General features: G+C 33.4%; 1 protein-coding gene across 1 annotated transcript in view; it reads right to left on the reverse strand.

The window, feature by feature from the left end:
* LOC127726120 (prolyl 4-hydroxylase subunit alpha-2-like) overlaps nt 1-17,863 on the reverse strand; it is a 130,960-nt gene extending 113,097 nt beyond the window's left edge. The window contains exons 1-3 of the mRNA XM_052233440.1: nt 17,818-17,863; nt 14,683-14,828; nt 12,403-12,567 (exon numbers count right to left, since the gene is read on the reverse strand). Of these exons, the coding sequence (XP_052089400.1) occupies nt 12,403-12,567; nt 14,683-14,828; nt 17,818-17,833 (327 nt within the window). The 5' untranslated portion in view covers nt 17,834-17,863. The remainder of the gene's footprint in view (nt 1-12,402; nt 12,568-14,682; nt 14,829-17,817) is intronic.
* Between the last annotated feature and the right edge of the window lie 8,955 nt (nt 17,864-26,818).

Below are 26,818 nucleotides of genomic sequence, written 5' to 3' on the forward strand. Positions count from 1 at the left end.
GTATATAGCCCTTCTTCCAGATGCTACGATTTCATTGATATGGTCATAATTATAAATTAACTGTTTAAAAACTTTGAGTTATTGAAATACTAAGGCTTTTCTACCTCCGGAATAGATAACCTTAGATGTATTTGGCAAAACGTTTAGGATTTTTTGGTTCTCAATGCTCTTTAACTTCGTACTTTATTTGGCCTTTTAACATTTTTTGATTCGAGCGTCACTAATGAGTCTTTTGTAGACGAAGCTCGCGTCTGGCGCAAATACTAAATCTCAATCCTGGTATCTATGATGAGTTTATTTTTAATATTTCAGCATTTTCTTAGTCTAACTTGGCAAATTTGTCATAACCTTATGCGTTGAAATATGTGAATTTCCCTTATAATCTCTGGTACTTTAACCAATATATAATGCGCCAGCACAATTGTTCATATTATTGCTATAACTTAGTATACATATATAACTATGGAATAAGATATATCCTTAATACTAACCAAATATAACCATGCGTTTCATACTTACATCTAATAATTAACGTGTTATGGACATGCACTCTGTCAATTGTTTAACCAAAAATACAATTATGCCAACCTGGTATAATAAATCAGTTAACAAAATGATAACACAGATGTCTCGAAGCAGTTGATAATGAAAACATTAAATAATCCTGAAAGGCATTCCAAGCATATAGAGCCAAGACAAATGGTCATCCGCCTTTATATATCAGTCCGGATTACCAATGTTTCAGGAAGAGATCAAATATGTCACAACGATTCGACATTCCATAAATACAATCCAACAATGTATTAATTGTTCCGAGACATGTATTAATTAGCACTTGTGATCAATCGTTTTTTGCTTTTGTAAAACCGGAACAGTGGAACTGGGCAAACATGTTTCTAGCAGAACAAAGAAAAGTTTTGTTTTAGGTCTTCATATAGAAATGGCATCGTTGAGAACCTTATGTGATTGATTAGAAAACAGTGGTTAAATCAAGGAAACATAGTACATGAACAGCAGATTCTTTTTTAGAGGCTCTCATGCACCATGAACAAGATATTTCCATGATGTTACAGTAGGTGTACTTCTCATTCTTATTCAAGATCCTGATATAATTGTCACCGAGGAACAAGACCCTTGTGAGAACTATGTAACATACAAAGAATGGAGAAATAAGAGGGAAATTGAGAGTCCACTCAACCACAATTGGTCTGTAACATCAAAGATTGAACCGGACATGTTGATATGAGATCATTAAAATAATGTTCCTTCAGAGGGTATAAAGATTCCATTATACTGCTTACTAATTGGTTCTTTGCATTTTCCATCCAAATTATGGCTTTCAGTACCCGTGCGCGATATTATGCCATTCAACTATACAGTTTAAGTGTTGCGAACGTAATTTGAAAATATGAAATGTAGATCAAGCCCATGAGTAAAATTACACACTTGTAAATGGAGAAGGTAGGGCAATCAGATTGATTATCAATATTGCACAACTACAGCATTTAATGGTGTTTTGTCTTGAAATAGCCATAGTAATTAACAAGTTTCAATCCACCTTTGAAATAATATAACGTGATCAGGTAAACCACATGATGTTCTACATCAAGAACGGTTTTCAAGCATACACCCGACATTCTCAAAGTATTGGAAAGCTTCAGGCGGGGGAATGTTTCGGCCTTTTACCCAGAGTGCTACTTCGAGTGAATGTGGATGGCATATACACTATTGGACATTTATCACAAAGGTACCAGCATTTTGTTATGAGCTATTAAAATGTGGTTGACAGATATAAAACGGATGTCACGGTAGATGAAAGTGCGCGAGGACAATGGTGGTATGTACAGTGCTGTTTAGAGTTAGATGGGGAGTGGGGCACAGACTAAATGGGCTGCCCTTAAGAAACATTTTGAAAACTGCATTGAAAATATGTTGTTGTTTAGATGATAAAAAAGATAGGGAAGATACTAAGGCACTCAAAAATCATTAATAAATCAAAACCAGATAAAAAATGGATAGAAAACACACAAAAAACTAAAAGCAGTCAAGAAATCACTACACAAAAATCTAAAAATTAAGCAACACCAACCCCACTTAAAACGGGGAATTATTTCAGGTGCTCAAGAAGGGTCAGCAGTTTCTGTTTAACAAGTGACACATGCCTAGGTGCTCTTGTTAATATAGATTGATGAGTTATATCCAGTAATTTGGTTTACATCATATAGTAGAAGATGTATAAATGTCTCTTTTCTAAGCCTTAGAACCACAAAACTTAAAATATTTGGTACGTGTAAATTATCTAAAACTTGACCGAATGGGAACGTTTGAAATGAAATAAGGTATCCCATGCCTGTTCGATGGATAAACGAGACTTTACCCGGTTGACAACATAGACATGGGAAAATAAAAGGCAAATAACACAACATTAAAAGCATGAACAACACGAGTCCCTTTTCATCAAAACTAGGGTTCAACGCAGGTGTTCCTGGAGGGTGTGTAGTTTCTGGCCAACTGGTAGCAAGTAGTAAGGTAATAAGTCGTTTTTATTGACCATCCTGATGTTACCACAATCAAGAAAAAAGAAAGGAAAGTGTCAAGGAGAAGTGGAATATATGCATTATCATTTGTGAGTCTATGACTCATATGGTACTTAACGGTCAAACAAATCCTGATGGCGCCCTGAAAACGTTCGAATAATTCCGTTCATGTGATCTTTGATTAAATTGTCTTGCAAGCAACATTTATGTATCGTGGAAACGCAATCCCTAGAATATTGTATGAACTGCAAAATGCAATGCGATAGAAGTAATATCAACAAAGCTTTGGCTTAGTTTTGTTCATTTTCACTTTTTGGATGCCATTTTGTAATTTCCCGCCACTATGAACTGCAATTTGCAATGCTATAGTAATATCAACAAATAAATATCTACAATTGTGCAAAATTTCATGCTTTTATCATCCAACCCACAATTCTTCTAAAAATATGCACGAATCAGCTGGACTACCACGAGAAAACAGTCATGCCTCCTCTCGACATATGGCGTCTATCAATTGGTAAGGCAGTGCGTCATTTTGGTCACAAAGGAATTCCAGAATTTAGATATCTTATTTTCTCTTTTAGGTATATAATATAACCGGAGTTAAATCAATATATGTAATGATGTCCAAATAAAATATTTCCGCTACTTCAAAGGTTGAGCAAAAAATTAAACATTTAAATAGATTCATGTGAATTGATATCGGTGTTATATTGTAAGCTTCGGTAAAATGTAATTTATTGGTTGAGTTCATTTAATCACAGTAGGTATAGTGGCCGGCTGGGATCGTGTTTTTTTGAGTGAATATGATCAAAAATGTAAACAAACATACTTTTTTTGTAAGACGTGAAATAGATGCTCAAACTTAATATAAAAGACCATACAAGGTAAGTTATTATTGATGATAAAAAGAAATCATCACCCCTACATTATTTTGTGTTCTAAAAGTTTAATTTAGCTTTTATTTTCCTTTATTCCAAAATATACAATAAAGCTATTTTTATACAAGTACCAATGCAAATGTCAAAGGAAATATATAAAAGATATACATCCTTAGATATAAAGACACTTTATAAAAATTCTTGTTTTTGCATTGCGAAGGACATTTTTAGAATAAATTCATTTTTATATATCCGTGTTTTTTCGAGAGCAGTCCGGGTTTTTTAATGCGGTCCAGGTTTTGATCGAATGATTAAACAAAATTTCAGTGGCTTAAAATGTTTTATGTCAGTGCGATTACGTTTAAAAACAATGAAAAGGTTCAAATAAAGTACTTTTCAATACACGAAACCAATGCATTTAACCAGTTTGATAATACATTCGTAAAAAGCATCGTATATTCAGGTCTTTCCATTTTTCGTGGAAAGACCTTTTGCTTTTGTTCTGATTATTATATTTTTTTTCTTCTGCCGTCTGAGATGCGTTTTTGTTTTAAGACATATCGAAAGGATATTTGGCCAATGATTTGGTACAGTGATGGGGATTTCCCAATTCACCATGTGTAACTGAACAATTATTCTTATAGGAGTTATCTCCCCGCGTCCCCATTTTCTTGTTATCTTTATTTCTCTGAAACCGTAAAAGATATTAACAAACTTTTTCCCCAAATTGTTCGTCTACTCTTAAGAATGTTTTGTTTATGTTTAACCGAAATGATCCGATCACATCTTATGGGAGTTATGTCCCTTTGAAAATTTAACATAAGTGATATGTTGAATAAATTCATACGTCATAAGTCATAGAGGCCTAAAGTCTTTTGATATGAAGTCCTTGGTCCATTTGGAGGAAATTGAGGTCAGGGTAAAAGGTCAACGTCGTGTTCTTAATTTGAATTTTGCTTGTTATCTTTATTCAAAAGAAACCGTAACAGTTAATGGTATGATGTGTTTGCCAATTAATTGTTTACGATATGGCGCAACTTCGACCTATTTAAGTCGAAGTGTTCTGGTCACCCTTTATAGGATTTTTCTCCGTTTATGTATTTGAAATCAGTATTACTCCTAAACCATACAAGCAAATGACCAATGATCTTTCAATTTGAGATCACTGACCTATGACCTTGAAATTGAGGTCAAGGTCAAAGGTCAATTTGACGTTCTAGATTTTGACCTTTGCTAAAAATTCATACTGGTTCATTTTAAAACCATTTGGTCTTTTGCGTTTGTTTGAAGACATTTTACCTTTTAAAAGGTTAATCGGAAGTGACATAATATTAACCGGAAGTAGCCTATTTCATACTAATTCAATGAAAGTGACTTGAAATCTTATATTCCTAAAATCAGTTTGAAGTAACAAATTATATGAACCAGAAATGACACTTTCTTTTTTTGAATTTAATTCTTTATTATCGAAGTCGGCGTGGAAAGACCTTCAATTGTTCTCTGAACAATTGGTTTTTAATTGTATATATTATTGTTTTCCACATCTTATAAATTGCATGGACACCGGCATTGGTATATTTGGATAGATCAAACATGTACACGCCCATGTAAAGTCAACGTCCAGGTCCACATGTTGTATCGATCCAAATATAAGTATATCTCATGTTCAGTAGTTGTCGTTTGTTGATGTGGTTCATAAGTGTTTATCGTTTCTCGTTTTTTATATAGATTAGACCGTTGGTTTTCCCGTTTGAATGGGTTTACACTAGTAATTTTTGGGGCCCTGTATAGCTTGCTGTTCGGTGTGAGCCAAGGCTCCGTGTTGAAGACCGTACTTTGACCTATAATGGTTTACTTTTATAAATTTTGACTTGGATGGAGAGTTGTCTCATTGGCACTCATACCACATCTTCTTATATCTATATATCGATGTCGATTTAACCAAATATGGATATCATACAGCAAATATTCGTGTTGTAAACAATATTAATGTGAGCACAGACATATATATATTAGAAAAGGAAATGTGGTATGAATGCCAATGAGACAACTATCGACAAGAGTTCAAATGACGAAAATCAAAGTAGATATAGGTCACCGTACGGCCTTCAACAATGAGAAAATCCTATACCTTATAGTCAGCTCTAACAGACCCCAACATAAAAAAAATTGAAACAATTAAAACGAGAAAACTAACGACCTAAGTTATACAATACAAAGAACGAAAAAAACTAATATGACGGACATGAACCAAACGAAAACCACTGAATAACAGGCTCTTGGCTTGGGACAGACATATAAATATTGTGGCGGAATAAAACATGTTTGTATGCCCTCAGCCTCCCCTATTTTTTGACAGTGGTGTTACAGCACAAATTATGAACAAACTGTAAAAATCAGTTACAAGTGACTTTACTCAATAGATCGGTACGAAGCACAGACAAACGAACAAACATAAAAAAAAATAGCTACAAAGTATCGATATAAGAGTACTCGCGGTTACTGTAAGCTAGTACAAAGCCAGTTAAAACTAATGAATAAATCATGTTTTCCAAGACTAAAGTATCAAGCAACAAAATGTTGGATTGAGACGTACGTACATTGTGTGTGTTAGGCGGGTATGTGTATTTTTTTAACAGAAAATACATCCTAGATATTTCATTTACTATTTGTCTTGATGATAATTTGTTTAATCGTTCTATGAATGGAAAACAAGAACAATTTTCAAATGCTACTACTGTGAAGATGAGTATGATCAAGCGTATGTTATACTTGGTCACACAGCAAAAAAACACCATGACAGCTTCCTTGCCATCAGCTAGCAGCGCTTCAAAAAATGAAAAATTCGGATCTCTATCTAGACATTTCAATTACCTATGTATATCTACGGAACTATGCCGTCATGAAGTCATGAATTAATAATACACGAGATGTACGATATTGTATACACATTTGTCTTATTATTTCAAAAGATCATATTAAAGCTTGGTATATTGCATTACTGAAATTCTTACTTTTGTCCCTTTGTTTTCTTACCCCAATTTTTTAAACTCCAGATTTCGCCACCGTAATATATATAAATCATAAATTATTATTTACTGTAAAAATACTGTAGCATGAAATGATATTAAAGAGATTATGGGTTCCCTGTTCTTAGTTCCTAAGACAGTTTTACAAAGAATCAAGTAATTTTCAATATATCTTAATACTGCAAGGTTATGGTAAAATGATTTCAGAACAGAAAATTATCATTAAATTGAAAAGGGTTAAATTTGATCAACATAGCAATATGTTTTGTTACTTATTAGGAATCTTTTTAGGAATACTAGTATATAATATTGCACTTCGCTAAATTACAGTTACATACTAGAAAAAGTTATTATTTAAGCCCAAGAATGCCTTCTTTCTTCTTCACATTTTCTTTCAAAAACCCAGACCATTTGTTTAAAAACCCGGACGTTTTAAATGTTGCTCTCGTAAAAACACAGACAATGTAAAATACTGAATTGTTAGTGAATTACAAGGAAATTGTGCGTCGTTTATGCTCAAAACATGTGTAGTATTCAGAATAAGCTGAACAGTCCTGAATAAAACTTATTTTCGAGAAATAGCAGTAAATTGATCTGTTCGCATGTAATACCACTCGAAAAAACCTGATCTACACTCGAAAAAAGTGGACCGATTAACTCGAAAAAACACGATCTCCGCCGTACACTATACATACGGTGTAAATCGTAATACCTATAACATTTACAGATGAAAATTTTAACTCACTCATTAGTCCAGCTGATTCGTGGATATTTTTAGAAGAATTATTGGTTTGATGATAAAAGCTTGAAACTTTGCACAATTGTAGATATTTTTTTGGTAGTCAATTTAAGCTATGGACCCTCTCTGAAAAATCCAATATGGCGGCCATTTTCAAGATGTCTGTTAATCAGTCCAAATTTCACAACCATGTATAACCAAGACTTTTAAAAACATATAAAATGTAATCCAACGTTTTCATGATCAGATAATAGATTTTTAATTTTTTTTTTTTTTTCAAAATGGCGGAAAATTTCAAAATGGCACCCAAAAAGTGAAAATGAACAAAACTAAGTCAAGGCTTTGTTGATATTACTTCTATCGCATTGCATTTTGCAGTTCATAATGGCGGAAAATTTCAAAATGGCATCCAAAAAGTGAAAATGAACAAAACTAAGCCAAAGTTTTGTTGATAATACTTCTATCGCATTGCATTTTGCAGTTCATACAATATTCTAGGGATTGCGTTTCCATGATACATAGATGTTGCTTGCAAGACAATTTAATCAAAGATCCCATGAATGGAAACATTCGAACGTTTTCAGGGCGCCATCAGGATTTGTTTGACCGTTAAGTACCATATGAGTCATAGACTCACAAATGATAATGCATATGTTCCACTTCTACTTGCCACAGTCCTTTCTTTTTTCTTGATTGTGGTAACATCAAGATGATCAATAAAAACGACTAATCACCGTATTTCTACTTGCTACCAGTTGGCCAGAAACTACACACCCTTCAGGAACACCTGCGTTGACCCCTAGTTTTGTTGAAAAGGGACTCGTGTTGTTCATGCTTTCAATGTTGTGTTATTTGCTTTTTTATTTTTCCATGTCTGTGTTGTCAACCAGGTAAAGTCTCGTTTATCCATCGAACAGGCATGGGATACCTTATTTCATTTCAAACGTTCACATTTGGTCAAGCTTTAGATAATTGACACGTACCAAATATTTTAAGTTGTGTGATTCTAAGGCTTAGAAAAGAGACATTTATACATCTACTATTATATGATGTATGCCAAATTACTGGATATGACTCATCAATCTATATTAACAAGAGCACCTAGTCAGGTACCACTTGTTGAACAGGAACTGTTGACCCTTCTTGAGCACCTGCAATAATCCCCGGTTTAATGTGAGGTTGGTGTTGCTCAATTTGTAGATTATTGTGTAGTGATTTCTTGACTGCTATTAGTCTTTGTTTGAGTTTTCTATCCATTTTTTATCTGGTTTAGTTTTACCAATGATTTTTGAGTGCCTAAGTATCTTCCCTATCTTTTTTATCATCTTAACAACAACATATTTTCATTGCAGTTTTCAAAATGTTTCTCAAGGACAGTCCATTTAGTCTGTGACCCACTCCCCATCTAATTTTAAACATCACTGTACATACCACCATTGACCTCGGGCATTTTCATCTACCGTGACATCCGTTTTATATCTGTCAACTACATTTTGATAGCTCATAACAAAATGCTGGTACCTTTGTGATTAATTTCCATAGTGTATATGCCATCCACATTCACTCGAAGTAGCACTCTGGGTAAAAAGCCGAAACATTCCCCCGCCTAAAGCTTTCACATGCTTTGAGAATGTCAGGTGTATGCTTTTAAACCATTCTTGATGTAGAACATCATGTGGTTAACTGATCACGTTATATTATTTCAAAGGTGGATTGAAACTTGTTAATTACTATGGCCATTTCTAGACAAAACAACATTAAATTTTACTTATGGGCTTGATCTACATTTCATATTTTCAAATTACGTTCGCAACACTTAAACTGTATAGTTGAATGGCATAATATCGCGCATGGGTACTGAAAGCCATAATTTGGACGGAAAATGCAAAGAACCAATTAGTAATCAGTATAAAGAAATCTTTATATACTCAGAAGGAACTTTATTTTAATGATCTCACATCAGCACGTCCAGTTCAGTCCATGATGCTACAGACCAATTGTGGTTAAGTCGACTCTCAATTTCCCACTTATTTCTCCATTCTTTGTATGTTACATAGTTCTCACTAGAACCTCGTTCCTCGGTGACAATTATATCCGGATCATGCATAGGAATGAGAAGTACACCTACTGTAACATTATGGAAATGTCTTGTTCATGATGCATGATAGCCTTAAAGAAAATCTGCTGTTCATGTACTATGTTTCCTTAATTGTGTTCAACCACTGTTTTTGAATCAATTACATAAGGTTCTCGACGATTCAATTTCTATATGAAGACCTAAAACAAAACTATTCTGTGTTCTGCTAGAAACATGTTTGCCCAGTTCCACTGTTCCGATTTTACAAACGCAAAAAACGACTGATCACACGTGCTAATTGATACATGTCTCGAAAAATTAATACATTGTTGGATTGTATTCATGGAATGTCAAATTGTTGTGACATATTTGATCTCTTCCTGAAACATTTGTCAATCCGACCTGATATATAAAGGCGGATGACCATTTGTCTTCGCTCTATATGCGTGGAATGCTGTCCAGAAATATTTAATGTTTTCATTATCATTTGCTTCGAGACATCTGTGCTATCATTTTGTTAACTTATTTATCCCATGTAAGGATATTGTTGCACAATTGATTTATTGTACCAGGTTAGCATACATGTATTTCTGGTTAGACAATTGACAGAATGCATGTCCATAACACGTTAATTATTAGATGTAAGTATGAAACGCATGGTTATATTTGGTTAGTATTAAGGATATATCTTATTCTGGCGCATAATATATTGGTTAAAGTACCAGAGATTATAAGGGAAATGCATATATTTCAACGCATAAGGTTATGACAAATTTTCCAAGTTAGACTAAAAAAATGCTGAAATATTGAAAGTGTCGTATTTAACTATTTTTTAGCCGTAGTTGAACTCTTGCTGTTGTCAATATTGTTCACGGCTGCTGTTGTTAAACCACCAGGATTCGAGGGAGGAACCACATATTCAATGCTGAATGTTTCATAGATGGAATTTACTAGTACTGAAGATACATGGATAATTGGCGTATCATAAACGACAAACGTAAACTGTACATTTGGTCATTTAGTACTTCCTTTCCTGGTCTTAGCATCCGGATGAAGGGCTATATACATTAATAGATGGGTTTAATTCAGTTGAATGTAATATTAAAGAAGAATAGAGAAAACAAACAGAAGTAACTTTGAAATGGATAGCGTCGTATTTGCTTCAATGGAAAAACTGCATTTGAAAATCTGGACAAACGATTATCAACTAATGTTTAAAATGGCTGTGGAAAAGACTTTTGCCTACTGTCTTTTTGAACTACCTGCATGTGCAGCTTTTTCAAGTATCGTTCTCATACAAACAGATTGTTGCGGTTGTTTGTTTAATTATAACACCAAAATAATCATTAAACAGAAGAAGCAAGCACCTGCCTTGTTAATGGCCTGTCAAGCCTGAGATTACTGCAATTTTCTAGATCATTACTATGTCCTCTTCTTGTTGATCATAAGAAAAATGTTCGAGTCCAGTGTCTATACGTGATCCCTCGTTGTAGACTACTGTTTTGCAAGACTAGTACGTAGGTAAGATTTCTATACTTTCCCCCTGCAGTTTGAATGCTAGGAAGTTTTCACTTTCCGGCTGTTTGTACATATATTGAAGGTGTACATGTGGTCAGGGTTTTGATTTTAATTGATATGTGCTCTTTTGGGAGATAGTTGAATTTGTCATTTTTGGACTATATACTTCCATAAGAGGTGCATAACGTTTCCGGATAACTCTGCCTACAGTTGGAATGCTAGGAAGTTTTCAATTTGCTGGCTGTTTGTACATACATTGAAGGTGTGCATGTGGTCAGGTTTTTGATTTTTATTAATATTTGCTCTTTTATGAGATAGTTGAACTTTGTCACTTTTTGGAGTATATACTTGCATAAGAGGTGCATAGCGATTATGGATAACCCCTCCTACAGTGAACCATAGACATATGTTCTCCCATGCTCAACTTTGTGTATTTTAAAATAACACTTTCAATCTGCTGGAGCATCATTTGTGTCTCCCAGACACAATAATGTCTCAAAGAAAGTACTACATTGACTTTGTTATAATACAGTTACTTCAGAGTGGAGTTGGGGGCATCACTTTGTCTAGTTTGATAACTTGGGTCCATAGCTAATATTGATAGAAGCACCTAGCACTAATCACATGACAAATTTGAAGTAACATAAGGGATATTGGTTGATTTTGATATTTTAGGGCGGCCATCTTGATAATAGCCGCCATATTGAAATTTCAAGGTGGTTTCATAGCTAATTTTGTTTGAAACACACATAACTACTACCGTGCCAAATTTGGTGCTTTTATCATCAAACCCAAAATTGTGTTACCAATCTGCAGGACTATGGTGTTCACTTGCTTGTTAACACTGTTTTAGCATTGGCAAACACATGGTTTTAACAATTGTGTAAGGCGTTTAAAAGCAAAACCCATAGAGAAGGCACATCAATTGAAAATCTGAATTTCTAAAATACAAATGAAATTTGGCCAATTGGGTTATTAAGTTGATCTACTACCTAAAGGTTATAAAGATATTGACCTGATATTAATCAACAATCTAGAAAAATGAGTATGATGATGTGTACAATTAACTGAACTTTTTCGGGGGAGAAAAACCTTATACCAATGTCGAGGGAGGGCTTTCTACAGTAAAGGCCGTAGCTGCTTGTCCCTCAATTGGATAATCACTACTTTTCCGTTAAACTTTTTTTTATTAATCTGTAGTTAAACTTAGCTGCAATCAAACTACAACTCCTACAACTTTGAATTGTTCGAAAATCAAAAGATTCTCTATCCCAAGAACAGAATACCTTAGCTATTTTTGGCAAAACTTTTCGGAATTATGGGTCATCAATGCTCTTCAAGATTGTACTTTATTTTGACTTGTTTTATTCGAGCATCTCTGACTAGTCTGTTGTAGATGAAACGCACGTATGGCATGATAAAGACTTGTATATACTCAATGTTTTGTGCGACACAAAAAAAATAAAATGTGTACTCTCTCTCTCTCTCTCTCTCTCTCTCTCTCTCTCTCTCTCTCTCCGGGGACATAGAATCCTTGTCTTGAAAATTGCCATCTCTCTCTCTCTCTTCTGGGGATATTGGATCCTTGTCTTAAAAACTATCATTTCATATTAATTCTTACCACTTTATAACTTTCTTCTTTAAAATACGCTATTTCATTTTCAGTAATAACATCATGGAATATCAAAATTTTAGGATCCAGATTCACCTCCTCTGTCTTTGATTTGAAGTACGGAATATTGGTCTTAACCATATAACAACTTAAACTTGAACGTTCTTTGTTTGACTTAAAATAAAATAAAATTTCATTAATTAATCATTGATGTTTTATTGATTATAGTAAAAAGAGTATTCATTGTACTGTATCATTGAATAATCTTCGCGAGGACGCCTGTGACCAAAACTATACACTGTTAGAGATGTGTTTAGGGCCGAAACACTTTTCTAAACACATTTAGTAATATTGAATTGGTTGCATATTTTATACTAAACATGTTTAATATCTAAAATTGTTTAGGAATGTGCTTACAATCTAAACGTATTAGTCTTAGTAGTGTTTTGTCTTATGACATGCTTAGGTTAAATTAGAATGTAAACATTAATATATACATGTGTGTACCACTGCAATTATGTGCTAATGAGATCTTAACCCCGTCCATCAATCATTCCTCTGTTTCAGAAATCCTAAAACGGGATTTTAATCATTCTTGAAAGCACACCTCTATGCCAAACATAACGTCCATACTTTTGTATCAAAACACCGTTGATTTTTCTTGTTATGTAGCTTTACAGAAATATGAATGACCGGACCCTTAAACTATCTTTTTTCAACATTTGTGTAGACTGCTTCTTTTGAAAATTGTCTCACATGCATTACATCCGCGTTAAAATATATTTAAGTGCACGGTTCATCACAATACATCAATACATTTAGCTAGAATGCTTGAAATAAAATTCATGGATGAGTAAATGAGGTGAAAGTCTGCGTTTAAGTCCATATCTGAGATGAGGAATACAAATATTTTGTCAGTAGATGCTACTTTGATTGTCACGAGTTTCAAAATCAAGTCTTGAAAATGAATTAAATGATATTCCATTTAATCAACTGCACTTAAAAGATATTCGATTTCATCAACTGCACAATTAAGTTATGTTTTATGGCATTATCAAAACTTATTGGATTGGACCAGTTCTGGCAATTGAGGATTAAAGTCAACTCAATATACAGATTGTTTATATAATATTTTGCACTTTTTTTACACCAAAAACCTCCATATTTCCGACCCAAAAATTTTGTGCGTGCACCAATTAATTCTCTTGTCAAGAACTGATATGGGTATCTACTTTTTACTGTTAAAACGTTAACAAAATCTTTACGTGTCGTAAAATGATGCAAATTCATTAACAGAAAGTTTTTTCGTTAGTTGATCAACTTAAAATGTGTATTGAATTAGCATATTACAATAAAATGATTAGTTATATTGGTGTAATCAAGGGTGTATGGCAGTTTACATCGGTGTTCATACTCCTCGAAGCGAAACCGACTTTTCAACACCAGGTAACACTTCAAATCAGATTTTTTCAAAATTATCGTTTTTTTCGTTATACTTTATCCCTCTTAACATGCTTGTTTTTCTATTAATGGTATTTTATAAGAAATATGTAAACTAAAGTATGCTCCACAACAACGATATCGATAAAACCAACAAGGCAACTGGGTCTACAGTGTAAAAATGAAAAAAATTAAAAACGTGTCCCCTGTAGTGCGCACTTTCTTTATCTAAAAATTCTAAACACAAGTTGCGCCTTCGATGTTGCTATACCATATGTGGGGATGCTTGCTTTTCCTGTATTGAGTTCGAAAGCGGCGCTTGAGTCAGTCACGGTTTTAATATACTAATTACAAACGCATTAAACAAAAAAATAGCAGAAAAATAAAAAAAGTGGAATCTATCTAGAACATTTAAAAATATTACCGAAGAGCTATTAACATGAAAACTGTAAACAGCAGAACGATAAGCTCGATAAGATCTTAAAATAAGTCAAACATAACCGAAATGGTCGATCTCAACACTTAGTTTATTGGAAGTATTGCTTTGAAATGTTGATGTTAAACCTGACTTGGCTGTAATTTTAATAGATACTTAAACAAAATATACAGCAAAAACGATCAGTAAGAAAAGAATATCTGCAAAAAAGTCAAGCTACCAAAAATTCCCGATATGAGTTATATTCGTTCAATAACGATTTTTATCCGTTTTTAATCTGAGTAATTATTTGAAAACTGTAATAGATTGAGAGAAAATTTACACATATTTTTACAATTAATTTTGTAAGATAAATTTCATGAATTATATCAATCTTTTACCCAACATAACAAAAAACAGATTAGATAACCTACCTTTCTGTTTACTCCTCTACAGAGTTGTTTTTGTATACTATCAAGCTCTTGTTCATGAAATGGCCACAGTTTTGGAACCTCCTTTTTGGGGTATGCTTTTAATTCATTCATGTACTTCATGTAATCCTCTTGTATTGACAAAACGCCTAAAATATGTTCGACAAAGACTTTCAATATTTGCCTTCTGTATCATCTTATGCATAAGCATGTTAAAAACATGTATATACTTTTTTATTTAGGAATTTAATGCTTCTTTCTGCAGTTTTATTGGGGTGTAAAAGCATTGACCGAAGCACATTTTGTATGACAAAAAATGTGCGGACGATCAACGCTTTTTCAACCCTAAAAAATTACCTAAAGAAGAATTGAATTCTTATAATAAGATTTTTATGCTACAATCATAAACATACGAGTTATAGTTATTTTCCTGTGCATTGTTGTGAAATTGTCATGAGAAGCACGTGATGTCGTGGATCCTAAATTCTATTAAGAAATACAATTTGGTATTGGAATACCTCGCTTTCAGCCAATGAAAAGTACGGATTCTAATCAAACATACATATAGTGTAATTATTGGAATGGGAAACAATAAACGCAACCTAATACATATCAGTGTATAAAGTCGATTAGAAAAGCTCACTGGAACTTGTTCTTTGTACCTTATTTTTTTTATATATCGACTACCATGACATTACTAATTCATTTTAGTCACGTTTGTATCTTTATATTAAGTAACTGTCTGCATAATATTAGGAAGATTGAGAGATCAAGGGGGTTTCGCCATTGCCCTATACCCTTTGTCCTGAATTTTCGACAATTTTTAGCTGAAAAGTGAAAATTTAAGCCCTCCGTAGATATCGAAGATGACATTATTCTGGGAAATCCTTTTGATACGATCTTTATATATACTTAGTCTATGATATCGTTGAATGTTAAAGACATTGAAAGACCAGGGGGTGTCACCGTCTTTGAAGCGGCCTTCGGTAGGTTTTCACTATATATTTTGAATATCAAACTGGCACTTTGAGCCCTCTGTAAAAAATAAAGACAGGAAGTTTACCCTAATTCCTTTTAGTCGGCTTGTATCTTTATAATAACTAACTTTCTGCATAATATTAGGAAGATTGAGAGATCAGGGGGGTCTCGCCATTGTCACGTGCCCTTTGTCCTGAATTTTCGACATTTTTAGCTGAAAAGTGATAATTTATGCCTTCCGTAGATATGGAAGATGAAAATATTCTGGAAAATCTTTTTGAAAAGATCTTTATATATACTTAGTCTATGATATCGTTGAATTTTATGGACATTGAGAGACCAGGGGTCTCACCGTCTTTTAATCGGTTTTCGGTAGGTTTTCACTATATATTTTGAATATCAAACTTGCACTTTGAGCCCTACGTAAACATAGAAGACAGGAAGTTTACCCAAATTCATTTTAGTCACGTTTCTATCTTTATATTAAGTAACTGTCTGCATAATATCAGGAAGATTGAGAGATCAGGGGGGTCTCGCCATTGCCCTGTGCCCTTTGTCCTTAATTTCGACAATTTTTAGCTGAAAAGTGACAATTTAAGCCCTTCGTAGATATCGAAGATGACATTATTCTGGGAAATCTTTTTGATACGATCTTTATATATACTTAGTCTATGATATCGTCGAATTTTATGAACATAGGGGTCTTACCGTCTTTTAAGTGGTCTCCGGTAGGTTTTCACTATATATTTTGAATATCAAACTGGCAATTTGAGCCCTCCGTAAACATAGAAGACAGAAAGTTTACCTAAATTCCTTTTAGTCAAGTTTGTATCTTTATATTAACTAACTGTTTGCATTATATTAGGAAGATTGAGAGATCAAGGGGGTTTCACCATTGCCCTCTGCCATTTCTTCTGAATTTTTGACATTTTGGGCTGAAAAGTGACAATTTAAGCCCTTCGTAGATATCGAAGATGACATTATTCTGGGAAATCTTTTTTATACGATCTTTATATATACTTAGTCTATAATATCGTTGAATTTTATGGACATTGAAAGACCAGGGTCAGCTCGATGGTTAATTAGATGGCGTCTAGACTAAACTACACACGAAATGTTGATACATTTTATCGAGTCCGTGCATCGTAAAATGTTTATTTTAGACTTTTAACTATTTGGATATACGTTTTAGTATGTTATAATTCAAATATGAGAATTTGAGTCGAATCGGTGAACATGAATTTGACAGCTATTGCCCCTTTAAGGTAGAAACCTATTTTATAACAATGATAGTAATAATAATATTTTGAATAAAGTTATATTCCAATTGATTTGTTCAGAACTCAAAATATTGTAGAGTCATTAAAAACGATTAAATAGCATTACTAACCCCATTTTCGACTCAACGCAATCATCATACACATCATTCACTTGATATTGTCTTTCCTAATTGACTGGAAACCTTAATAAATGTATGGTTGTTTGATTTAATGATTGTTGTTTGTTTTGAGTCCAGTGGCAACTATTTCATTAATGTTCAGGACGAGAACGAATTAACAAATAATACAAAAGAGAGTCGACCTTGATCAAGGGAGGAAAATTGATAATGTGACTAAAACAAAATATGGTATACATTGGATAGGGACAGAAATAAAACCTTGCTACATGCTACCTATGAATCTATCATTGCAAGGGTTCTTAAATGCAGAGAGCGTAGTACTCTTTCTACACGAGACAACGGATTAGAAACTCCAATCCTGACCGGTCGTGACTGTGAACACTTTGGGAGTAACCCTGCATTGATGAACATTCCAATCATTTTTTTATTACGCAATCATGAAATCAGAACTTTCAATAGTTACTTCAAATCAAAATATCAGTCAACGGAACAAGTGAAAAACAACTGCCATATTCCTGACTTGGTACAGGCATTATCCGAAGAAAATGGTGGGTTTAACCTGGTATTATACTAGCTCCAAGTTGTATGACAGTTGTTTATATTTCCGTTATATAGACAAAATTAGGTAAGCAACCCAAACAGACATAATAGTTAATAGTTAGACATAATAGAACTTGGATTCGTAAAATGAGTTTCGAAGCTTAATTTGTACAAAGAATTTTTGATTTGAACATCAAACATAATAGAATGGGAACACATACCTTTTTGTGAATACATTTCTAATAATTGAGCTGCATCTGCTGTAAACGATGCCTACAAGATAAATGTTTTAAATACGTGTATGTAAATTCAGACATTTTGTTCCTTGTGAACTAAAATTTCAGTAAAATAAACCTTATTTTTTATCTGTGGGGGAAAATAGTGTAAAAAAAAACTTATAGCTCTTGCAAATGACAGTTTTTGAAAATTGGCATGTTTTCCGCAAGGACGCAATGAATGAAACAAGTATCTCTATTTGGATTCCAAGCGAAGAACGCGATTCTCAAATGTAAACAAAAATGTCTCCTTCATGATTTTGAAATGTTGCTATTAATATTGCTATTAATATTTAAATGTCTTGACTGAACATAAAATAACAATTGATTTTGTTTTAGAGTGCAGAGAATTTATAATGTAGAAATATAACTATAGATATATATATATTTCCTATCTAATTAACTGGTCGTTTGGTAAATATATAGACTTTATAATGTTGATATATAACTATAGATATACATTTCCTATTTAGTTAACTGGTAGTTTGATAAATCTGAATGCAAATATATTTGCTGCAACTCATTTAAAGCCTTCTTCTTTAATGAGAAAGGCAAATATGCTAGATATACTTACTGGAGGTGTGATGAGATGATTAATTTTCTCCTTGGTAATATTTATGAACGTTTTGGCAATAACTTTTATCGACAGGTTGTAGGTATTCCCATGGGCACCAATAATTGCGCCCCTTTAATAGCAGACTTGTTCTTGTACTGTTATGAATCACAGTTTATGACCAAATTCAATAAAGACCAGTCTAAACTGCATTTAACTGATAAATTCAACTACAATTACCGTTATCTTGATGATATTTTTTCGTTAAATAATCAAGAATTTTCTAAATAAACTGCCGAAATTTACCCAAAAAGGAACTTACTCAAAATAAATCAAATATAAATGCTAATATCTGTCCTTTCCTAGATTTAGATATTTCAGTTTTACACGGGAAACTCTACACTGAAATTTACGACAAAAAGGACGATGTTTCGTTCCCTATTGTTAATTTTCCTTTTTAGATGGTGATGTTCCTTTGGCACCATCTTACGGTGACCTATTTAATTTCTGTGTCATTTGGTCTCTTATGAAGTGTTGTCTCATTGGCAATCATACCACATCTTCTTTTTTATATATGTTTATAACAATAATATTTAGTTTGCTTTTAATTTACTGATAACAAAATCAATATTTATACCAATAAAAACAATATTCAAAGATCTAATTACAGTGCTGAATTGGTAACCTTTTAGAATAAGTTTATTTAAAGGATCGATAAGTTTACCTGGATCGTTTCTAAATTTCCGGGCACGGTTAACAACATCTCCGTAAAAATGATGATGTGCTATCCCGTTTGAAATAGGTTTTCTACAGGTACAACCAAATTTCAAAACCAAATCTTTATATCTATGGAAGAATTTAGTAAAGGTTTTAAGTAATTTGTGGTAACGAAATCCCTGACTTAATAATTTACCAGTAATACATAGGTTATCTTCATTAAAATCCAAAACGTCACAACAGACACGGGCATAGCGAACGAGTTGTGATATATAAACACTGTAAGATGTTGCGAAAGGAACATCACCATCCAAAAAAGGAAAATTAACAATAGGGAACGAAAAATCGTCCCTTTTGTCGTAAATCTTAGTGTGGAGTTTCCCGTGTAAAACTGAAATATCTAAATCTAGGAAAGAACAATTATTACCGTTTACATTTGATTTATTTAAAGTAAGTTCCTTTTAGTCCGGCAGATTGGTGAAACAATTGTCGGTTTGATGATAAAAGCACCAAATTTGGCATGATAGTAGTTTAAGGTGTGTCTAGCAATATTAGCTATGGACCCACCTTGAAATTTCAATATGGCGGCTATTTCCAAGATGGCCGCCATTAAATATCAAAATCAACATATATCACTTATATAAGGTCACATTCAAGGTCAAATGTGGCATGGCAGTAGTGCTGGGTGTTTTTCAAAAATATTAGCATGAACCCATCTTGAAATTTTATTATGACGGCTTTTCCAAAATGGCCACCAAAAAATATCATATCAACAAATATCACTTATATTAGTTCAAATTTGTCATTTTATTAGTGCTAGGTGCTTCAAACAATATAAGCTATGGACCCAAATTGATATTTCAATATGGCGGCTTTTTCCAAGATGGCCACCACAAGTTTACCATATCAACAAATATCCCTTATAGAAGGTTACAAAGTGTTGTTCTTTTTACGTACCTGCATTAAGTGCCCTATAAAACCAAGTGCATGCCACATTTATATACTAAAGGCATCCATCAAAACATTTGTGAGGAAAGTATAGAAAATCGTAACTACGATACCATTCTTGCAGAACAGTAATCAACAACGAGGGATCACGTATAGACAGGCGTTATTACAATATTTAAGCTAGACTTAACTAGAATGTATACTTCTCGATTGAAACAGTTTTCTTTATGATCAATTGGAAGAGGACATAGTAATGATCCGAGAAAAATTGCAGTAATCTCGGGCTTGCCAGGCCATTAACAAGGCATGTGCTTGCTTATCCTGCTTAATGATTATGTTGGTGTTGCATTTAAATAAGCAACCGCTACAATCTGTTTGTATGACAACGGTATTTGAGAAAAGATGAAAATGCTGGTAGTTCAAAAAGACAATGATGTAGGCAAAAGTTTTTTTCCACAGTCATTCAAACATTAGTTCATAATCGTTCGGCCAAATATTCAAATGCAGTCGAGTTATTCTATTGAGGCAACTACGACGCTATCCATTTTAAAGTTACGTCTGTTTGTTTTTCTGTATTTTCATTTAATATTACAATCAACTGAACTAAATTCATCTCTTAATGTATATAGGCCTTCTTATGGATGCTAGGACCAAAAAATGAGGTACTAAATCACCAAAATGTACAGTTTACGTTTGTCGTTTATGAATGACCGAATTATCCATGTATCTAAATTACTAGAAGATTCCATCTTTGAAAATTCAACATTTGAATATGTGGTTCCTCCCTCGAATCCTGGTGATTTTACAACAGCAGCCGTGTACAAAACTGACAACAACAAGAGTTCAATTACTGATAAAGAATCGTTGCATTCAGCATCTTCTTAGTCTAACTTGGCAAATTCGTCATAACCTTATGCTTTGAAATATATGCATTATCCTTATAATCTCTGGTACTTTCACCTATATATTATGCGCCGGCACAACTGTTCGTGTTACTGCTCTAACTTAGTATATAATATATATATATTACTAGAATAAGATACAATGTATATCCGTAATACTAACCAAATATAACCATGCGTTTCATACTTACATCTTATAATTTTCGTTTTACGGACATGAACTCTGTCAATTGTCTATCCAGAAATACATGTATGTCAACCTGGAACAATTAGTGAATTGAAGTCTATCCTTACATGGTAAAAATAAGTTAACAAAAATATAACACAAATGGCTTGAAGCAGATGATAATGAAAACATTAAATATGTCTGGACATCAGTCCACGAATGTAGAGCCAAAACAAATGGTCATCCGCCTTTATATATCAGTCCTCATTGACCAATGTTTCAGGAAGAGATCAAATCTATCACAACGATTCGACATTCCATGAATACAATTCAACAATGTGTTATTTTTTCCGAGATATGTATCAAGTACCACTAGTGATCAATCGTTTTTTTTTTTTTTTTTTTTTTTTTTTTGCAAAAGCGAAACAGTGGAACTCGGTAAACATATTTCTAGTAATACAAAGAATGTTTTTGTTTTGTGTCTTCATATAGAAATTGTACCGTTGAGAATCTTCGAAAACAGTGGTTGAACAAGTGTTCAATCAAGGAAACATAGTACTTCATGAACAGCAGATTCTGTTTTAGAGGCTTTCATGCATCATTAACAAGACATTTCCATGAGGTTACAGCAGGTGTACTTCTCATTCTTATATATGCAAAGATCCTGACATAGTTTTTACTGATGAACGAGACCCTGATGTGAACTGTGTAAAATTAAAAGAATGGAGTAATAAGAGGATTAGGAGTCCACTTAACCACAACTGGTCTGATGTTGAAGTGAGATCATTAAGAGAATGCTTAATCTGGGTGCATAAAGATTTCTTTATACTGCTTATTCATTGATTCGTTGCATTTTTCCTTCCAAATTATGGCTTCCAGTACCCTTGTGCTATATTATGTCATTTAACTATACAGTTTAAGTGTTGCAAACGTAATTTGAAAATGGAAATGTAGATTAAGCCCATGCGTAGAATTAAACACTTTTAAAAGGAGAAGGTGGGGCAATCAGATTGACAATACATGTAGCACAACTACAGCATTTAATGGTGTTTTGTCTATAAATGGTCATAGTAATTAGCAAGTTTCAATCCACCTTTAAAATAATTTAACGTGATCAGGTAAACCACATGATGTTCTACATCAGGAACGTTTTAAAAGCGAACACACACCATTCTCAAAACATGTCAAAGCTTAAGGCGGGGAATGTTTCACCCTTTTACCTAGAGTGCTACTTCGATAAACTGTGGCATATGCCATATTAACATTTATCAAAAAGGTATCAGCATTTTGTAATGAGCTAATAAAATGTGGTTGACAGATATAAAACGAATGACCTGGTAGATGAAGTTGCGCGAGGACAGCTGTGTTGTATAAAGACTAAATGAGCTGTCCTTAAGAACATTTTGAACACTGCATTGAGAAAATGTAATTGTTTAGATGATAAAAAAGATACATAGGCACTCAAAAATCATTAGTAAAACAAAACCAGATAAAAAAATGGATAAAAAACGCAAAAAAGGACTAACAGAAGTCAAGAAATCACTACACAAAAAAAAAAAACACTTAACTTTGAGCAACGTCAACCCAACTAAAAGCCGGGGATGATTTACGGTGCTCAAGCAGGGTCAGCAGTTCCTGTTCAACAAGTGACACCTGCCTAGGTGCTCTTGTTTAAATAAATAAATGAATCATATCCAGTAATTAGGCGTATTTCATATAATAGTGGATTTATAGATGTCACCTTTCTAGCCTTTAGAATCACAAAATTTTAAACATGTATAAAACAATTGGTACATGTAAATTAAACAAAACTTGACCGAATGTGAACGTTTGAAATGAAATAAGGTTTCCCATGCCTGTGTGGTGGATAACACGACTTTCATTGTTGACAAAACACAGACATTGGAAAATAAAGAGCAAATAATTCAACATTGAAAGCATAAACAACACAAGTCCCTTTTCATTAAAACTAGGTGTTCCGGAAGTCTGTGTAGTTTCTGGCCAACTGGAAGCACTCTTAATGCTACCATGATTACGGTTTGCAAGTAGAAATTTGGTCATAAGTCGTTTTTATTGATCATCTTGATGTTACCACAATCGAGGAAAAAGGAAGGATTGTGGCAAGGAGAAGTAAAACATATAAATTATCATTTTTGACTCAGATGATTCCTAAATGGTCAAACAAATCCTGATGACGTCCTGAAAACGTTCGAATGTTTCCATTTATAGGATCTTTGATTAAATTATCTTGCAAGCAGCATCCATGTATCATGGAAATACAATCCCTGGAATATTGTACGAACTGCAAAATGCAATTCGATAGAATATAAGCAAAGCCTTGGCTTAGTTTTGTTCATTTTTACTTTTTGGCGGCCATTTTGAAATTTTCCACCATTTTAAAAAAAAATGTAAGGTGTAATATAACGTCATGACTTACTAGAAACGTTTGATTACATTTTATATGTTTTTAAAAGATTTGGTTTGAATATTATTTCCTTTTAATTAGACATGGTTGTGAAATTAAGACTGATTGTCAGATATCTTGAAAATGGCCGCCATATTAGATTTTTCAGAGTGGGTCCATAGCTTAGATTGACTATCAAATATATATCGACTATTGTGCAAAGTTTCATGCTTTTATCATCAAACCCACAATTCTTCTGAAAATATGCACGAATCAGCTGGACTATTTGGGTAAATTTCGGCAGTATATTTAGAAAATTTTTGATTATTTAACGAAAAAATATCATCAAGATAACGGTAAGTGTTGTTGAACTTATCAATAAAATGCAATTTAGACGGGTCTTCACTGAGTTTGGTCATAAACTGTGATTCATAACAGTACAAAAACAAGTCTCCTATTAAAGGGGCGTAATTGGTGCCCATGGGAATACCTACAACCTGTCGATAAACTTTGTTGCCGAAACGTACATAAATATTATCAAGGAGAAAAGGAACAGCTTCAATCATCTCATCACACCTCCAGTAAGTATGTCTAGCATACTTACCTTTCTCATTAGAGAAGAAGGCTTTAAATTAGTTGCAGCAAATATATTTGCATTCAGATTTACAAAACGACCATTTAATTAAAGAGGAAAACGTTTCTTTGATAAGATTGTGTAGAAGTGTTGTGAAAAGAGTTGAAAAATCAAAACTGTCAACAGAATCAAAATGACCATCAAAAGCACGTAATTTATCTAAAACATCCAAAGAATTTTTTACACTCCAAAAATAGTTAATTCTACTATTTTCATATATTTTATTACAAAAGTTAATGATAAGTTCCTTGATAGTAGTTAAGGAACTAGTTAAAAGCACTGAACGATTAGTTGTAGAACACTTACTAGAGGCCGAGATGAAACGATATTTTACTGCTTTTTTGTGTAGTTTAGGTAACCGATACATAGTAGGGACCTTCAAATGTTCAGAAGATGCCTTAAGCTGTGATGTGGTTATGATATGTTTGTTTACTATATGATTCTCTGTGGAGCGTACGGACTTGATTGTAGATGAATTTAAATTTCATTCTTAAGAACGTCCGTGTAGTATTTACGGCATACCACCATCACATTGTTGGCTGCTTTGTCGGCCGGTACAAACACAAACCGCTTTGAAAGTTCTTGAAGTTTATTTCTTATTCTAGAAATAGGCGTATTATGTACTCTTTTATTTATTTCTGAAATATTTTCAAAATGTGATAATCGCATATCCACAACATTCATACATTTATTTAAACAAGAAACAAGAGATTTTTTATCAAATTTTAATCGTTTACACTAATTTTTACAATACGAGGAACGAGCGTCTTTTGTGACCTGACGACACTGTTTCAAATCTATTTTAGATAGATGACGATATTAATGGCTTTACAATCTGTCGATACCTGTATCTTGGCATTGCACAAGGTCATGTTTTTCTCTGACTGTTTATGACGTCACACTAAATCCATTTGATATTGGATATGTACTGATTCATATTTTAGTCTTAGATGCATGATTTTTTTATTAGTTGTTATTTACTTTGAACTAGCTGTCAGAAACTGCAAGTACCCACTTTTTGTTGTGGGGATGTATAAGTACTCGGCCACGTCCACTCTGTGTTTTTATTACTTGTTTTTGCTTTGTATCTATCTGATGAGTTAAGCCCTTTTCAACTGATTCTTATAGTTGGTTCATATGTTGTACTGTTACACCACTGTCCACTGTTGGGGGGAGGGTTGGGCGCTCGCTTACATGTTTAACACCGCCACATTCTGTATGTGCCTGTCCCAAGTCAGGAGCCTGTAATTCAGTGGTTGTCGTTTGTTGCTGTATATCATATTTTTTTTTCGTTCATTATTTTGTACATAAATCAGGCCGTTAGTTTTCTCGTTTGAATAGTTTTACATTTGTCATTTCGGAGCCTTTTATAGCTTGTGGAGAGTTGTCTCATTGGCAATCATACTACATCTTCTTATTTTTGTATTGAGTTTATATATTTGCAAAAAACTTAATTCCATGTGTGTAAATTGGGTTTCTACTCCGAGAAGCCTTTAACAAAGGCATCTTTGAGTTTCACTACTTTGTTGAAAATTTTATCTCATGTGGTACAAATGTTGAAATGTCTAAGTCTATAAACGAGTCAACATACTTCTCCAAATGTACAATAAAAGCAATGAAATTGTACCAAATGATACTATAATGGATGTTCCAGAACAAATTTGTGCCCAAAAGAATACCTGTAACCTGACAGTAGTAAAAAGGCTAGTTAAAAGCACTGATACATTGGTTGTGAACACTCACTAAAGGGCGAGACCAGAAGTTTTATGTTATCTAGTCAATATATAGTAGGGACCTTCAAATGGAGGCCTAATGATGTATTTTGAGTATCAATAATTGACCAGATCAATTGATCCTAGAATATCTATATACTGTTAACGGTTGTTAGCTTTAGTTAATTGCATGTGTTTTGTATTCTATTTTTAAGAAATGACCTCCACATCATTTTCTCAATGATCTATTTAAAGTATTTCTTGCAAAACAATACTTATATACTGATATACACAGAGAACTTTTATGGTCATATACAGAGGAATTTTAAAAAGCATTTTCATAAATTATGAAAGTTTTCTTTCCATCGTGTAAATAATTAGACCTGATTTCACGCAATGATATCGTTTAATGGCCTTGTAATTCATGCATAACAGGAGAAGCTTATCTTGATGACATTTTTTAGGACATGATGAAGAACACCTAACCAATCCCGTGTTCTTTATATTTAGTGTATGTCTTTTTAATGCACACATTCAGCTGTCCGCTCGTAAATAATATCAGATTAATTTATTACCTAGTTAATGAAAATGTTAATGACAAACATACTCACATATGTCTAGCCCCGCCACAGTCTGTATGTATGTGCCTGTCCCAAGTCAGGAGCCTGTAATTCAGTGGTTGTCGTTTGTTTATGTGTTACATATTTGTTTTTCGTTCATTTTTTGTACATAAATTAGGCCGTTAGTTTTCTCGTTTGAATTGTTTTACATTGTCATTTCGGGGCCTTTTATAGCTGGCTGTGCGGTATGGGCTTTGTTCATTGTTGAAGGCCGTACGGTGACCGATAGTTGTTAATTTCTGTGTCATTTGGTCTCTTGTGGAGAGTTGTCTCATTGGCAATCATACACAT

Source organism: Mytilus californianus, unplaced genomic scaffold (assembly GCF_021869535.1).
Source record: "Mytilus californianus isolate M0D057914Y unplaced genomic scaffold, xbMytCali1.0.p SCAF_16, whole genome shotgun sequence".
Taxonomy (NCBI): Eukaryota; Metazoa; Mollusca; class Bivalvia; order Mytilida; family Mytilidae; genus Mytilus; species Mytilus californianus.